The 18,048-nt window shown below is 39.4% G+C and overlaps 1 protein-coding gene across 1 annotated transcript in view; it reads left to right on the top strand.

The window, feature by feature from the left end:
• SP1173 (major facilitator superfamily domain-containing protein SP1173) overlaps positions 1-15,964 on the top strand; it is a 31,783-nt gene extending 15,819 nt beyond the window's left edge. Inside the window, exons 2-14 of the mRNA XM_074109174.1 lie at positions 1,335-1,460; positions 4,263-4,401; positions 5,599-5,746; positions 5,955-6,059; positions 8,428-8,562; positions 9,199-9,397; positions 10,431-10,623; positions 11,274-11,525; positions 12,111-12,275; positions 13,351-13,517; positions 14,095-14,262; positions 14,393-14,584; positions 15,484-15,964. Coding sequence (XP_073965275.1) covers positions 1,397-1,460; positions 4,263-4,401; positions 5,599-5,746; positions 5,955-6,059; positions 8,428-8,562; positions 9,199-9,397; positions 10,431-10,623; positions 11,274-11,525; positions 12,111-12,275; positions 13,351-13,517; positions 14,095-14,262; positions 14,393-14,584; positions 15,484-15,575 — 2,019 coding nt within the window. The 5' untranslated portion in view covers positions 1,335-1,396 and the 3' untranslated portion in view covers positions 15,576-15,964. The remainder of the gene's footprint in view (positions 1-1,334; positions 1,461-4,262; positions 4,402-5,598; positions 5,747-5,954; positions 6,060-8,427; positions 8,563-9,198; positions 9,398-10,430; positions 10,624-11,273; positions 11,526-12,110; positions 12,276-13,350; positions 13,518-14,094; positions 14,263-14,392; positions 14,585-15,483) is intronic.
• Positions 15,965-18,048: the final 2,084 nt, after the last annotated feature.

The following is an 18,048-nucleotide window of genomic DNA, read 5'->3' as shown; positions in this document are numbered from 1 at the left end:
TTCATGAGCCGCAATGGAACCATTTCACAATAAACGTCATAGTGATGGCATTAATTAACAAGGAAAATGGTAATGACTTTTTCTTTGAAATGGTTCCATGGTGGGTCATAAATTAAAGTCCTTCCGTACCTATGACATTTAAATGAGCAAATCACACAGCCATACCTAATGGTCAAACTTATACACCCCTCTTTTAGCGTCGGGGGTTAAAAACGAAATCGTTAGATTTATTTTTGTATTAGTGTAGTTTTTGAACGCGACATCGGGTGTTCTGATTGGGTAGTATTTAATCGCACATCAAAAAAAAACCCTTTTTTATCCAATAAAAATCCGAATTCACATCAAAATTAGGTACTGATTGCACAGCAAAATACTCCACTCAAAATATTACGTACTTAATAAACCGCAACTTATATTCGTGGCGTAAGTACCGCTATTTATCTTAAAGTAAAGCATTTTTATTATTGCACAGCTAATAGCGCACATCATTACTTGTAACTCTTTTTTTTTAATCTATCTTCTATTTTCATATAACGCACAGCAGTTTACATAAATGAAACAGCATTTTATTTGACATATCATCTTATTATTTATTATTAAGTACAACATAATGTATACCTATCAATTTATTTTCAGCATTTATATACATTTTACATTACTTAAGTAAATTACATTCTGGCTTAAATTAGCCAGCTCGCTTCGCCCGCTCGGCTCGTGCGTTGCGGTCGCAATTGTACCTAATGCTCCTCTTCTTCTTCTTCTTCCTAATGTACCTACCTAATTTCCCGGTGCCAAATTGACATTAAAAGTTATTTTTCTATGAGAATTAGTATCGTCACGCACGATCTAATTAATTTGCTGTGCAGTCAGTATTTTTAATGTGATATTTTCGAATTATCCGCACTACTAGTTTTGCTAAACATGTAGTTTATTTGTATTGAAATGATTTAATTGATGTACAAAAGTATATAAATGATGAGAATAAATTGATAGGCAATTATTTATTTGATGTGCAATTAATAATTTCCCGTTGTAATTTTAATTCGACTATCTATTTTAATTTATCTCGTCAATGGTAAGTACACACATAGCTAAATAGTGTTACAATTTTAATAATTCAACATCTATGTAGACGGTAGAGAGAGAGAAACATAAATTTATATATAGAAAAGGACAGCGAATAGTATAAATTCGGCCCAACTCAGCACAATGTTGCGGCAAGCCGCAACGCTGTTTTTCAGTGGGTCCCATGTATGTAGGTAGGTACCTAGGTATAGTTTGGTAATAAAGAAGGTGTGTATAGTCTGGCTTTAATTAGTGTTTTCCGGTTTCAGATGCAAGATGTTAGCAAACGTCAATCCTTTCAACTACTGACGCGCGGTTAAAAAGCAGCAAGATGAAGCAACTAGTCAACAAGAACCTTATTACGCTAAAATGCGTACTCTTCTGTTTTCTTTCAGGTAAATATAACTAACTAAGTATAACTCACTCTTCATATTTGGCAATAAAGTATCTTTAATTTCACTAGTAAGTATATAGTATCTGTCTGATACATTCAATATGCAACTCAACCATTTCGTACTAGAACTGGTACTATTCTATTTTAATCTTCTTTTTATAATCATCTGCTGACTTACCGCCTATTAATTTAAATTAAACTCGTTGTCAACTGGACCATAGCTCTATTTACTCGTAGTTTTTTGTGCAAGGTCTGTAACAAACCAGCCTATTAATAGCTATACAGTCATACTTGAAGTAGGCACACTCGTGCATTTAGCTTAACGATATTATTACCTCTATGAACATTAAAATCATAATAGTACATTACTGCATAGGCCATGAAGTAAGGGATTGATGGACGAGTTCGGGGTAGGATAAAACGAGTCCAGCAATCCCTGTTCTGTCCGAGGCTTGGGTAATGCTTTTCTCACACAATGTGAGGAAATACTTCATCCATCCATCCATCCATCCATCCATCCATCCATCCATCCATCCATCCATCCATCCGTCCGTCCGTCCGTCCGTCCATCCGTCCATCCGTCTAACCATCCGTCCATCCGTCTAACCATCCGTCCATCCGTCTAACCATCCGTCCATCCGTCTAACCATCCGTCCATCCGTCCAACCATCCGTCCATCCGTCTAACCATCCGTCCATCCGTCCATTCGTCCAACCATCCGTCCATTCGTCGTCCATTCGTCCATCCGACTAACCATCCGTCCATCCGTCTAACCATCCGTCCATCCATCCATGCATCGCATCGCATCGCATCGCAATATCGCAAATGCTTACAGAGTAGTGGTGGTTGGCTGTCTGTAATTTTTCCTTTGTCAGTTTAATGTTAGTAAGCAAATTTAAAAAGTTAGAGCAGCGGACAATAATGGATTTTCATACATACTTCATGGACTAGGCCAAGAAGTTATGTAGGGAGGTGGTAAGGAGCCATAAATGAGAAACTTCATGTCTCCATTTCGTGACATTAATGCATACATTTCCGAGCATGTTTGAGAAAATACTACTTATTATATTAAAATAATCGCGAAGTCTAACTGGTCTGATTGGCATTTATCCTCCTTCTTAGTAATAATGCACTACGATTACAAAGAATTTAATAGTTGCTTCGGCTAAACAAACTCACGAATGGTGTAATATCTAATGAATGTCTCATCTCTCAGTATAAAGATGATGTCAATCTTTAATAGAACGACTGCCATACGCTTATAACCCAAGTCTTTATTCAATTACGGGCCGAGTAGATAAACGAGTTGTATGAATATGGGCAGCAATCGACAGCATTGAACTGCCGGTAAATCGTTTAACACCATTTCGTTAATTGCAAAGTGCAGTAGACAGTGCAGTTGGTTCAATCTCAATCCCATCTCGGTCGCTTCACAATAAAAAGCGGTCGGGCGACAATGCGATGGCCGGCCGGATGGTCGCTCGCAATAATGCCGTAGTGCACTTGCAAGCTTCCATCTATGGAGCGCTCAGAGCTCCGCGAAGGTACCGAATGATTTAGGGACCATTCACCTCGACCTGCTTTGCGACCGTTTCGTTTGAATTGAAAAAGAAAAGATTGAAGTACTTACCTTTCTTGGCAGCCCTAAGAACATAAATCAGAGCAAATCTCGTTTTGTAAGCACGTGTAAGTTATTCTTTATTTTTTTTTAAATAATAACTACACATGCATACTTAAATATCATCATCATCATCATCATCAGCCGGAAGACGTCCACTGCTGAACAAAATAATGAACGTTAACTCGCCACATGCATCCACCGGTTTCCCGCAACTCTCATGCACGATGTTGTCAGTCCACCTTGTGGGAGGCCTGCCAACGCTTCGTCTTCCGGTTCGTGGTCGCCACTCGAGGACTTTTCTTCCCCAACGGTTATCTGTTCTTCGAGCGATGTGGCCCATTGCCACTTCAACTTGCATATTTTTCTAGCTATGTCGGTGACTTTAGTTCAAAGTCAAAAATATCTTAATTCAATTTAGGCTATAACAAGCACTTATGAATGTCAAAAAAAATCTACCACCGGTTTGGAAAATTGAGAAGAATCCGGCAAGAAACTCAACGAGGCATATTTTTTTAAACAGATTTACAATATTATTACATGATATGTATACATCACACTACGAACACAAGTATTTAACAATTTAACACAACTTTATTTTTAACACAGTAGGTTCGCTATTTGAAGTGACCGCTAATGCGGATCGGAATTATTTCCAAATATCACTGTCCATGATATAATCATTAACTTTATAATACGCCTTAGATATTAATGTCTTCTTGACAATAGATCTGAATTTTGTATTTGTTTAATTTATAATATTTTTTGTAATTTTATTATAAAACGTATGCAACTTCCCAGAAACAACTTTTTGGTTTTAGCCAGTCTGTAAGATGGAACTTTAAGCTTCCCTGTGTTTCTAGTAGCCTTTGGATGAATTCCCGTATTCCGGATTCTATCGCGCAAAGAAACTCCAAGCATAGCTCTCTCCATAGCTCGTTGCGTGACTCTGAGCCTCTCTAAAAGGCCAACAGTGTTCACTGTTGGTGCATATGCATATGCATATTTAAAGCTTAAAACATACATTGATCAATGAAGATTTGATAATAAGTTGGTTCCACTTAACTTACTGATAGATAAGGTTAAAATGTGGGCGCGCATTCAACAAAGTATGCAAAAGGCAAAGCTAGTGGGTGAGTAAATAATAAAGTGCTTAGTAAAGTTTACCTGATGTCTTTGTTATAGGTGTGGGATGCATATTTCCATTTCTGCCAGTACATATGCTATCGGCGGGACTAACGCGAGGAGAGGCTCGACTCATATCAGCAGTGGCACCTTGCGTCGCGCTACTCGGCCCCGCCATTCTAGGACATCTCATTGATAAGTTAGTACCTATTTTATTTATGTAGGTGTAGCTACAGTCGCCATAGAATATATCGAGAAGCCTAGACGCGAGTTATTTTTAAGTAAGTACTGGGTTTTTATTTTATTCAATAAACCAAAGTTTATTTAGAGCTACATATTATTTGCTCAATATCCTTTATTAGAGAGAGAAGTGAACGCGACAAAGCACTTCTTGAATTTCGAAGACACGTTACGCCTGAGCTAATTTTATTTAAAAATAATACTAGACAGACAGACAAATGTTTTGAGTGTCTTCTCCCGCTCTATTTCTGATGCCGTCTTTAGTGGCCCATTGTCGTACTTCCTTGTTTGTCCGATTCAATCTGTCGATCTATACTATACTTACAATGGCTTCCAGCTAACTCATCCAATTGGGGTCTATACGCTAAAATACCACATACGGACTAATGTATACTAAGTAGTATCTATCTATACCCCATTGATCTACTTTCCCATTAACATTTAACTTTGATACCAGGTAAATATTTATAATTTTATAAACAATTACGACAGCTTAGTTTATATACCTTATTAAGTAGCATTTGTATTTACAAATTTTCAAATTACAAACAACTCTTGTGAAATTGCCTTAGGCTTTCTTATGGGGCAAGGAGGTATTATAAAAGCCATATCGCGTGTGGAAACGCGCTCGATCGATTCTCTGAAAAACTCAATGTTATTTCATCCAATTGTTTCACACAACAAAGTGTATTTTTTTCTCCTACCAGTTTAGTACTGTACTAAGTTAAGTACTGTAGATTCGAGTCGCACAATTGATATGTAAAATTTAAATGACGACTGCCCAATTTGACTGAGTGGATCTACCTAATTTTTCATTGTATAATGGTTCTTGGAAGCTAGCAAGCTTAGGTAAGAAGTCGTTCCTACCTATTACGAGTTGTTTGAATTTGGATCAATCTTACGATGAGTTTTGTTGCTCTACATAGCCATAGGCTGCTTTGAAAATATATAAGCGACTATCATAATAAGTCGGGGCTAACCACGAAGCTATGCCTGTATTAAATATACAACCAAGCTGGAGAGGCTATTAACGAATTAATATTGGACAACATTTCACAACAAGTAGTAAGCTATCAATTATATTACCGGCGCCACTTGGTTGGGTAGGGGCGCTTTGAATCGACACAATAAATAACTGTCATTTTGTATGGCACAGGTTGTCAGTGGGCAGAGGGTCCACGACGGGCGGCTCCGGGCCTAGTGGCTCGGGCCGTCTCCTTCGCATCATCACCGCCGTCTGCCTTATCCTCAGCGCACTGTTCTACACGTTGCTCTTGGCTGTGCCTTATACTGACCGACAAGAGGTAAATATAGAAATGTAGAGGTCGATGTCCGAATACGGTTCGAATTATAAAGTTATTTGTTTAGTACTTACTTTAATATATTATTTCTTAGGTGCCTCAGTGTAGCAATATCTAATCCAATTTTCGTTAGGATAGCTAAAGGTTACCTACTTATAAGAGTACCTACTTATTGTTTATTTCATTTTACACGTCAAGTTTATTTTTACAGGCCCGTAGACCTCATGTTTGGTTTTCGTGTGATGCTGACGGTGCCTATATTATGCAAGAAGTTTGCACGGAAGGCAGAAGGTGCAGTTATTTTTCTGAAGAAAAGGTGTGTGCAGACTTACTTTTACGAACCAATTTCCGGTAGGTAATATCCGGTTCGAAGGATCGAAAATCGAAATCTAGTAAATCCCACAATATTATGAATGCGAAAGTTTGTTTGGTTGTTGTTGTTGTTGTTTGTTTGTTACCTCATCACGACTAAACCGCTGAATCGATTTAGATGAAATTCGGCATACAGATAGTTTGTCCCGAGAAAGGACATAGGATAGTTTTGTCCCGGAAAATGCATAGTTCGATCGAAATTGGATAGCGATAAATGAATTCTACGCGGACGAGTCGCGGGTAATAGACTAGTTAAGATATAACAAGAGGGGGACTTCTAACTTCACCTACAGGCTTTTTGCATATAAATGTCAGTGTCTCGGCGGTCACTGACCGGGTCACTTTACGATTTTTCCAGGCACAAACAATATTATGGAAATTGGGTCATGCTCATGCATGATACAAAGTGGATTAAAGCTGTTAATGCTTGATTTGAACTAGGGTGCTATATATTTGAGAAAGTGGATGCAACTCCACACCTTCGTGTAAATGTTATTTTAATTGTATTTTTCATTTTAATATTCTATTACTAACTCTAGAAATAAGCCTGTCTACTAACAAAATGAGTCACAGTTACTTGAAATAAAGGTTATTATTATTATTATATTGCTTGTTACCTACTTTAGTAGCTGTAGATATACATAGGTGGTAGTATTAGTACCTATTATCATTTACTAGCTGTTGCCCACGATTTCACCTGCGTATAGTTCATTTAGCGCTAACCCATGGGAGCTACACCATTTTCCAATATCAAAACTACCCTACGCCCTTCCCAATTTCAAACCACCACAACCAAATTTTATCTACATCGATTCAGTGATTTAGCATGAAAGCGTAACAAACAAACTATACTCGCATTTATAATTAGGATACGGATGTTACCTACTGTTACAAATATTGCAATGACAGCGTATAGAAAGGTAAATATTACTCGTGTGTGTTTGCGTGATAAGTCCTGTGCATGGTATTTTAAAACTAGTTTTGTAATATTTACCTCGGCGTTTCGGCAACATTACAGTGGCCGTGGTCACGAGTAGACTCAACTCGACGTGGTCTACTCGTGACCACGCCGGCCACTGTTATGTTGCCGAAACGTCGAGATAAATATTACTCGTGCGTGTTAGCGTGATAAGTCCTGTGCGTGGTATTTTAACTATGAGTGAAAATCACGAAAGTTTAAGACATTATACTATTTTTAAAGTCAACTCAAGGGCCATTTAAACGGTGCGAGAAGTACAATACTACACCTACGCGACATGGATATGTATGTAAGTGGTCTATCATCAGCAGCAATTATGTCCCCTTGTCGTCCCTGGATACGATTAGGGCCAGAAAATAATCATCTCATAGTCATAACCACGATCGATTGTTAAGTTGACACGTCGAATCTCTAAGAAAAAAATAGGTAGCGATGAAGCTCGGAGTCTATAATCGATCTGTTTACGTGCCAAAGTCTCCCATCAAAGGCATTAATCAGTAGGTATAGAATTCCACCAGTAAACCCACTCGTAAATCTTATAGCAACGTGAAATCTTGTATAAATGGTCTTTACTAGCAGTATGAGATTGGCACTGTTTGAAATACTTGTACATACCTTAGACGATGACTCGCGTTGCAAGCAAATATTCCGTACAACAATACATTCTGTATAATTTAACATTGTTTTGCTTTACTCAAAAGTTCAATTACCTTTGACTGCGTTTTTGACTCTACCTACTTAAGTACCTATTTGTTTATTTCCGCTTAGCGTAGGTACTTTTTGTTTTTTGTTTCACGAGTTAAAAATCGTAAAACGTGACTATTCTAGTGTTAGATACAACTTGGTTTGCAGAATCATCTAAGAAACATTGCTGAAATTAGTTATAGGTAGGTATTCGTTAAAATTCCTTGGCCTTGACCTTGTATCTAAAACTTCCATACAAAAGTAAGGGAAATGTTATGCCTGTAAGTAAGTACCTACTGTTATTCTGAATCTGTACATTGATAGGGCTTTTCGTGATAATTTTCTCACATTATCTAAAACAATGTTAATGGTTTACTCGGATATTCCTATCTCTTACTTATTAGCAGCGACCTTTCTTCTGACTTGACCTGGCTCTGATCTGCCTGAGGCAGAGTACTGCCTTGTCTTTTTTGAAGTCCATTTAGGTACTAAATTTATTGAATCAGGCGTTTCTTTGCAGAGGTCCATATCAGTGAACTATAAACAATTAGGTACTTTACTCACTTAATGTGACCTCGCTTTGATCAAAAGTGAGCAAAGTAATTGTTTATAGTTCATTGGGCATTAGTTTCAACCTTTTTTTCTACAGCCAGGCGTCTTGGCGTTAGGTGCTTGTGAGTATGGCTGCGGAGACAAGAACATGACGTGGGTGAGACAGCCGTACACAACTACTTCAACATCGACGACCCTTAGCCCCATGTACGAAAGCGTCGCTAATGCAACTGTGAGTACACAACTTTACTATAATTATTCTTGTTCGACATTTATGGCCTAGGTACTTAAATTTACTCAAAAGGAGCAGTATAAGTAGGTTTTTTTATAAATGGCTTCTGTCCAATGGGACAATTTTTTTCGTCACTCAGTTTGGTTAATCAGCCTTTCGTGGCTATTTTGTATAACTTTACTTTTCTTCGCGAAGGAGCAAGTCAAATGTGAGTTTTTGTATAGTTTAGTAAAAGAGCACAGAGAGAAAGAGGGGTGTCCAGTGACTGGCAGCGTTATTCCGTTATTCGCCAGCAAATATAGTCCTGTGGTAAAGAGGCTTTTACAAAGTGCACAGGCTAATCTTTGTAAAGATGGCGCACACGGCCCCTTGGCCTTAGGGTGTCCAAATGCCTCGAATAACATCCAAGGGAGCTATATAATTTTGCAATTATCCATTGCAGAACGAATGTTTAGTGAATAGGCTGTCACTGAACCAGTGATATGCTGGTCATATACTCGTAGAGGTCGATGGACATTAGATGGTTAGAAAGAGACTGCTGCTTACATAGACTGAAAACTTAGGTAGACCCAACACGATAATCGCTAAAGAACCAGTCAGACTGTCCGGCCAGGATAATTATTGTGTGTTCTTCAGCCCTCAGCAATCCTGGTGACAGAGGACGACGAGGACGCGAACTTCAAGTTTGAGTCGAACCCTCCGCACCTGTGCATCGACGGGCAGTGCCAGGTGTACATGCAGCACATGGCGCGCATGCGCGTGCCGCTCACCATCGCCGCCAGCGACCCCGCCGACAACGCCACCACCGACGAACAGTGGTGCACGTACCGCATAGGTATGCTCGACCCGCGACCCGCGACCCTTCACTACATTATTATCTATGCACATCTGTGGCGTGGATTCGGCACTTTCGTTAGGCAATCCGTAGATATTTTTTTGTTTTGATGATTTATTTTATTTTACTTAACTAAGTACCTACTAGACGACCTGATGGCCTAGTGGTTAGAGAACCTGACTACGAAGCTTGAGTCCTCGGTCCGATTCCCGTGTCGGGCAGATATTTGTATGAAAAACACGAATGTTTGTTCTCGGATCTTGGGTATTTAATATGTATTTATCTATATAATTATCCGTTGCTTAGTACCCATACCACAAGCTTTGCTAAGCTTACTTTGGGACTTGGTCAATTGGTGTGAATTGTCCCGTATTTATTTATTTATTTACCCACTCCTGAAAATTGTAATGAACTGTCATTTAAACTCAAACTTTTTGACAAGAAAAACACACTACATCACAACAAAAACACAGTAAAGACATAAATAGCATTTACCCCTTCAAACAAGTGATGCGTGATTCTTCCGTCGCGTTTGTACCTACTCGCTATCGTTGTCGGTATCTTGTTCGTTACTCCTCACGAAACAAAGTTTTACCCCTTCAGATTTGATTGAGAATATTATATATTTTATGGCAATGCTGTCGATGTTTCGCCGTGAACCGTGGCCCTTAGATATTTACACGTTGCCCTGTGTTCAGTTAATCTAAAGTACCTGATGATGAGTAGCAGACGGGATGGTGCTCTTTTTTACGCCCATCGAAAGTATTTCGCCGGACAGCAATGATTGATTATATTTTGACCTCGTCTTGCAAAATAGCGCTATTTAGTAATAAATGGACATAGAAGTATTCGTCTAACGCACATTACCCAGCAAGCAACGGCCCACCGGCTTGGCAAGATGTAGGTACCTATTTACATCCACCTACTTTACATCTACCTGTCTACTGCTTTTTATTTACCTTAAGAACTTTAAATAATGAGCCATCACTCATCATACTTCTTGTCTTCTAATGCAACCTTACAACCTCTTCAGGAGGAGAAGCCAGATGTATAGTCCCACCAGAGCGGCTCGCCGATATCACAGGAGAGGACGATGAATGTATCCCCACCGTGCGATGCCAAGTATTGGATCCATACGACGAGCCTCAAGGGGTCCTGGCACATGCTGAGTGCAAAATCTACACTGGAGACCCCACTACCACTTTCTGGAGCTACTTTGTTATAAGGTTTATATTCTTGTCGCAGTAATTTAATTTATACCTATAGGTATTCCAAAAGTAATCAACGAGTTAAATACAGGGTGAAATTTTATGAACTGTTCAAATTTTGTATACTTGCTCAGACCATAAATCTGAACAACTTTCATTATGGGAGCAACTCTGAAATCACGAAAAAAAAACAGCAGTTTCATACATTTTGGTCAAGTAGGTAACGAACTTTTGTATGAAACTGCTGTTTTTTTTCGTGATTTCAGAGTTGCTCCCATAATGAAAGTTGTCCAGATTGATGGTCTGAGCAATACAAAATTTGAACGGTCCATAAAATTTCATGCTGTATATACCTACAGAAGCCGCCATAACAACGACTTGATATTCGTCCCCAGACTCAGTCCATTAAAAAAATGCCTTCTAGTTTTTAAATTCAGTTTCTTATCTGACGCAAAAGGGATAAATTTAATTGTACCGCAGTATGATTGTGGTGCTTACACTTACCTGACCTAAATATTGGTACTAATCGGTTAGCAAACAAACAGCTTTCTGATCAAATCTCAAAAAGCTGAACTTGACAGGTGGCAGAGTTGGGGCCTTCAGATATTTAAATATGTATATTTAAGTTACAGAGTTAATTTAATATTGTTTGCATTTCTTTTTTCCAGGGTATTATCAGACATATGGCCTACGGCAGCATTGGCTCTTCTAGGCACAGCTTGCGTCATTGCCACGCGAGAGACATCCATAGGGCGTGGTGACGTGGGCCGGCAGTTAGCCTTCGGGACTATAGGCCTTGCCATATTCCCCCCACTGGCAGGCCTGGCCTCACAAAACATGCCCGAGAACCCCTTTCTCATACCTTTCCTGCTGCACGCTGCATTCATGCTGATCGGAGCCGTCATCTTGATCGTAGATAGGTAAGATTCCTTACTCTAATTTGGAAACCTTTACCATGTATTTAATCGCTTTTTATCCGTGTTATTACAAACTATAACCTATACCCAAACCCATGCAAAGTTGTAACAGCTTTCCAGGATTAACAGTCCGTAAACTAAGCCGCGTACTAATGACATGGCGAAACTAATAAGGGTAAGTATCTTGTAGGAACGTGGAACGAAGAACGAAGGTTTAGGTAATGATAACTATGATAAGTGAATTCTAATTAGTCTTTCGAGGCTGGCTGATTGTGATCTGTTAAAATTAAAATTAGAAATAACTAGTTTATAGGTATATATACATTTTATATTTCGGTTTCGGCCGAAACTAGAACTAAAGCCGAACTCTTGTTTCGGCAAAAATAATAAATAATTTAAATGATGTTCGGTTCGGTCCGATACTACGGACTACTACTACTAGAGGAGATACTCTTATCTTAAGGTTGCATTCCGATATTGGCGACCGCGACCAGCAAACGCAACCGAGTTGCGCGACACATTACTTAGTATGAATTAACCGGGTCACCAACATCAGACAGATGATACTTGTACCTTTAATGTCCCCAGTCGCATGCCTTTGTCAACGCCGGAGTGGTGGTGGCACACCTCAACAGGCATGTTAGCGATGCCAATGAATGCCGTGCGCCGCTACGGCGCTGAGACAGCCGCTGTGTTCGCCGTCGTCACTCTGCTTGGCATATTGTGGAGCGGTATCGACGCTTACTTACCTTGGTTAGTAACTATAGATACCTAAGGGCTTATGAGTAGGGATGGAGTTTTAATGCTTGCCATGATGAGGCTTGTTAGAGAGTATTTGAATACCTATCCTATAGAGCCAATTCACACAGCGCAGTGTTTTAAAACAGTGACATACCTATTTAATTATGCTATGATAACTTTGACCACCAACCGAAAACCATGCTCACACAAAAACATACTTACCTACACCAATGACGGACAACTTGCCTGCAACTTGTAGATTTAGTAAAAGCTAATCGGTGACTTTTCCTACTTCCTGAGGATGTTATAAGCTGATTTTTAACTAGGGTCCAGGACTTTGAACTAGGGTCCAGTGCCGGATTTATATTTTTTATGGGGGCCACTTTATTTCCGCTGCCCCAATAATTATAATAATAATTTTCTCGTCCTCTGAAATCTGTCGCCCCTAGGAAGCTGCTGCCCCTAGGCCGCGGCCTATACGGCCTATTGAAAAATCCAGGACTGCTAGGGTCTTGATAACAATCGAATAAATTTACTGATCTATAATTTCTATAAACTTTAGACTGTCAATTAGAACGTCCTTGATTGATTTTCTGCGCTCCACATTGTAACGAATAGTTATGCAGGTTGTGTTTGCCTGTTATTGGATTAACACTCTGTGTATGTTACCAACATAATTATCGACTTTCTGTAATTTTAATGGTGTTATATCTGTTGGCAAACCAATAAATAAAAAATAAATTAAATTAATTTTCAATCCCCGCCCCGTCGCAAAAAGAGTGGTGTTATAATGGCTTCGTTCATCTCTGCTACAGTCGCCATGCTCAAAAATATCGAAACACGAAATACTTAATAGAGTGCATAGTGCATGTTCCGATATTTTTGACCACCTTGGCTGGTCCGAAATATCTGATATTATGGCGTACCTATGTGACGTATGTAGATAAAAGCGTCGCGAGAGCAGTGTTATGGGATAACCAAAGTTACTTACAGCTTTCTGTTATTAGTTATTATTAGACACGCACTCTGTATAGTTGCGGGTTACTACGTGTTTGTTTTGCTTCATAAAAAGAAAATGTTTATCCAGGATGGTGATGGACTTGAACGGTACCTGGACTGAACTGGGGCTGACGATGACGATCGGCGCGCTGCCCGCGATCCCGGCGCTGTGGTGGGCTGAAGCTGTCGTTGACTACGTCGGACACTCGAACGTCTTCATTACCGCGTTCACCTTCTACTGCCTGCGGTACACTGGTACGAACTTACGAGTAACTACTTAATTGTTTATAACTCAACGTTTTACTTACTACTGCTTACTATCCGGACGCAGTGACCCAAAGTGGGACTTGGCCTCCAACACCAGACTGCGCCATGCTTTACGATCTTGGGCCAGCTCGTGCCAGCCTTTGACCCCGAGATCCAAAAGGTCTCTCTGGACCTCGTCCCTCCTGTGGTACCAGGGACGACCAACCGGTCTACGCCAATCGGTCGTCCCAAGTACGCTCTCGTCACGGCTCGATCCTCTCCCAACCTTTCCACGTGTTCGAGCCACCGGAGTTTGAACGCTTTGGTCTCTCCAATAATATTGGGGGTCAGACACTATGTCCCCTATTTTATCTCACCCTCCAACTTCCATCTTCTCTTCTCTTTATACGAGTATATGGGTAAATATTCTACTAATTATACTTAGGTAGGTACACGAACCACAGCACAGTATCTCGAACATGAAATGCAAGTAATTTACAGCTAGATACAGGCACCTAACAGTTGCTTCCAACTGCCTGCCTGATAATTTAAATAATAATAATAATTTACTTATCTTTGTCAACAGGTCTAGCGTACAGCACGAATTACAACTGGATAGTGATTTGCGAGATCTTAGAAGTGTTCACGATTAGCCTGGTGTGGGTAACGGCTATGTTGTATTTCCGCCATCTTGTGCCCAGAAAGTACACAGCTACGGGACAGGCGCTGCCAGTCATCGCGCATTTCTGTATTGGTAAGAAAAAAAAATTTCGACGAACGAACGACGAACGTTATTTAACGAACCAAATCAATAGGTACCGATTCACCTAATATCTGATAGCAAGCCACATCATGCCAGTTGCTAACGATCACCAATCTCGCAGGTCGTTGTATCGGCGCGATAGTAAGCGGCATAGTGACGTTGAGCCAACCTCTGGAGTCTGCCCGCGACGCGTACCGCGCGCTCGGCGTGGTGGCGCTGCTAGCCGCCGCCATCTACCTCGCGCTGTACCATTTACTGCTGGCGCCGCGATGCGCCTCGCCCGCCGCGCCGCCGCCCACTCATCTGTTGCAAGGTGCGTGTACCAGTAGCTGTATCACTCTTAGGTGGTTTTACAGTGACGCTTACGCCAGCGCGGTTGATAAGCGTCGCAGGCCACGAGCTTTGCGTCTCTTGGATCGTTACTTAGTTTAACGTTCGGTCCGCTTGATCGTTTACATAGTTTTACGGGCCGCGCTTACCAACCGCGCTGGCGTAAGCGTCACTGTAAAACCACACCTATGGTATAATTGGAAGCCGTGGTAGCCTCTAGGTTAGCCGTGGTATTCTAGTGGCTTGACCTATGGCCTCTAAGGCAGAGCGGTCGTGAGTTCGAATCCGGGCTTGTGCCAGTTGTGCCTCCGTGTGTGCCGGAACCTAACTGACACTGACACTGACACATTGGGCACAAGGCATCCTCCCTCTTAGAATGAGATGGCGTGGGCCGCACAAGCACGCTGTTCTCACGCGGGCCTAGTATGCGCGGATTGGAAACCTCATACACATTTGATGGAACTGCGTCGCTGGTGTATTCAAATTTCTTCACGATGCTTTTCTTCGCCAAAACGTTCATCATAAATTTCAAATGTATCGCACATTGTTCTAAATATTTTTCGGCTCCATAATTATTTAAAAAAAATGTGTCATTTGTTATAGTTGTGGTACATACCTACTCATGTCATGTCTCAAGCAAAAAATTCAAATATTCAAATACGAGCTGATGTTTTTCACAAGATAAAAAAACAATTAATTAACACAAAGGTACATAGAATGGAAAACTCTACTTACACTTTATATTCTGGTCCAACGAACATAAATTATTGTTTCTTTTTCAAAAGCTCCCACTGTGGATGGACGTCTGAATGGCAAAGGTACGTCGAAACACCACTCCGTCAATTCAGGAACAGAAAAATAATTCCAACTCGTTTGTTTCAGGCTTGAACACGAACGGGGGCTCCAACGGAACATACTCCCCTACTCGTGTATACCACGAAGAACGCTCCAGAAAGGGTCATTTCCGCTATTAAATCACGACTAGCCCTAAACTCAAGTGTCTTAATGATTTGCCTTCATACCTGGAATAAAATTTAAATTAGAAAACCGATAAGATCTATTTGAAGTAGATAAATGCAACTGAATCTATGTGATTACGGACCTCCACTTTCATATGTCATGTCTACCTACATTGGAATAGGCTTTAAGTTTATTACTAAGTATTTTGATGTTAATATCATAACAATGGAGTACACAATTGTGATATAATAAGTGCTTTTTAATAATAGAATCTTTTTGTGAACTATGAATATTTATTTAACAGTTTGACTGTTACTTATTAATATTGTTTGCATTTGTACCTAGTTATTTTAGGTAAGAGTTAAATGACAATTAATTAAAATAATAAAATAATGTCACGAAATTCTTGACTTTTATTTTAAACATGTTCCATCCAGGAAATAACACGCTGTATGGAAATTGCATGTAAAATCCTTTTGCATTAAATTTATACATATTGGCTAAATGAATAATTTTCCTTGTCTTGTCTTGTGTTGTTTAGACGACCAGATGGCCTAGTGGATAGAGAACCTGACTACGAAGCTTGAGGTCCCGGGTTCGATTCCCGTGTCGGGGCAGATATTTGTATGAAAAATACGAATGTTTGTTTAATATCGTCACTAATTTGAAAAAATCTCGTATCTCAAATCGATCGATACGTTAACAAAAGTGGCCCTTGAAATGAAGTTCATAAAATTCACTCATAAAAACTGCCGATTTTAAGATAAGAGCTTAGATGAATGATTGGTCTCGCGCGCGAGACCAATCATTCATCTTAAGGATAAGAGCTTTTTTAAAATTAGTGACGATATGTATTTAAGTATGTATCTATCTATATAATTATATTTATCCTTTTCTTAGTACCCATAACACAAGCTTTGCTAAGCTTACTTTGGGACTAGGTCAATTGGTGTGAATTATATTTATTTATTCGGCTGACATGATGATGATGATATTTATACCGTGATGCCTTCTTCTTTTGAAGGTTGTTGTTTTGTCTTATCATTTTTATTAGATTTGTACCCGACTTCGTCCAAGGAAAATATAAGATAATCACTACGCTTCTCCTATTACAATTTCAATTTAGAACTACGTACTAGGTACATTGTTCTTTTGATTTGTTTTTCAGTGAAACAAAACAATTTAGTTAGTACTAGCTTTTGCCCGCGACTTCGTCCGCGTGGAATAGTAACTTTGGATAGTATTTAATTTATTTAGGGTACCTTTTCTGCCAATAATAGAACATAGAAACTTTTACGGTTTACTGAAAATAACCTATTTTAATACATTGCTTTATATCTAAACTATTTTTTTGTTCTTTCATTCTTTGGTAAAACATAAATATTTTGCGGGTAGCCACATTTTAGCAATACGACGTGTATTCTACCCTGCCAACACAAAAGGACTAATTCTTCATAGTGAACTCTTGACATCATCTTACGTCCTTTATTGTAAGTTAGGAGGGTAGGATTATAATTAAGACGGCATTCTTACTAAGCATAACTACACATATTTCCGATAAATAGGTATACTTATAGTAAATTTGTTTGGAATTCCTTACAAACTTTCATCCCCATATTTTCAAGTATGAAAAATGTCTAAATGTGAAAAGAGCCGGAACAAATGTTTTTTAGGGTTCCGTACCTCAAAAGGAAAAAAATGGAACCCTCATAGGATCACTTTTCTGTCCGTCCGTCCGTCTGTCTGTCAAGACCCTTTATCCCGTAAACGCGCGGAGTATGTATCGAGTTGAAATTAAAACCCTAAACTCAGGTCAATAGTCCTGGAAGCTGTGAAAAAATTGAACTTCTAGTTAACACAATCAAAAGCTTTAGTCATTAAAAAGGTGTTTCCATACAAATCGCCTTAACAGAAAAAGTTATAGGGTACTTTCGGCTGTCCTAGAAACTTGGAATTTTGTATAAAGGTAGTTCTATTAGCAATTTTTTTCCCCTTATAGCAATATACATAACAAAAATCTGAAAAATCATAATTTTTCATGTCTGACTGTCTATGTCAATAAGCCATCTAAAATGAGCCCACATTGCGTACATTTTGCTTATGAGCTTAAAATAGGCTCTTCTAACACTGGAAATTTATAAATACCTACGTACGGAACCCTTGATGAGCGAGTCCGAGTCGAATTTAACCGGTTTTTTTAGTTCTTATCTTATCGAATACCTAAACACAAAGATTCATCGATTTATCTGTGATAAGACGACGTTCCAGATAAATTTTCATCCCCTCACAGGTAAAATTTTCAAAAACGCTTGAACAAATATCTATTTATTTTTAATAAGTGCCCAAGTGCCACGTTTCATAAAGAACCATCGATTTATCTTCGACAATGACGACCTTCATATAAACTTTCATCCCCTATTTCACCCCCTCACAGGAAGAATTTTAAAAAACGCGCGAACAAATATCTATTTATCTCTTATCACGTGC

The sequence above is a fragment of the Choristoneura fumiferana genome, chromosome 2, assembly GCF_025370935.1.
Source record: "Choristoneura fumiferana chromosome 2, NRCan_CFum_1, whole genome shotgun sequence".
Lineage (NCBI taxonomy): Eukaryota > Metazoa > Arthropoda > Insecta > Lepidoptera > Tortricidae > Choristoneura > Choristoneura fumiferana.
The sequence above is the reverse complement of the archived record's forward strand: the minus strand, read 5'-3'. Positions and strand labels throughout refer to the sequence as shown.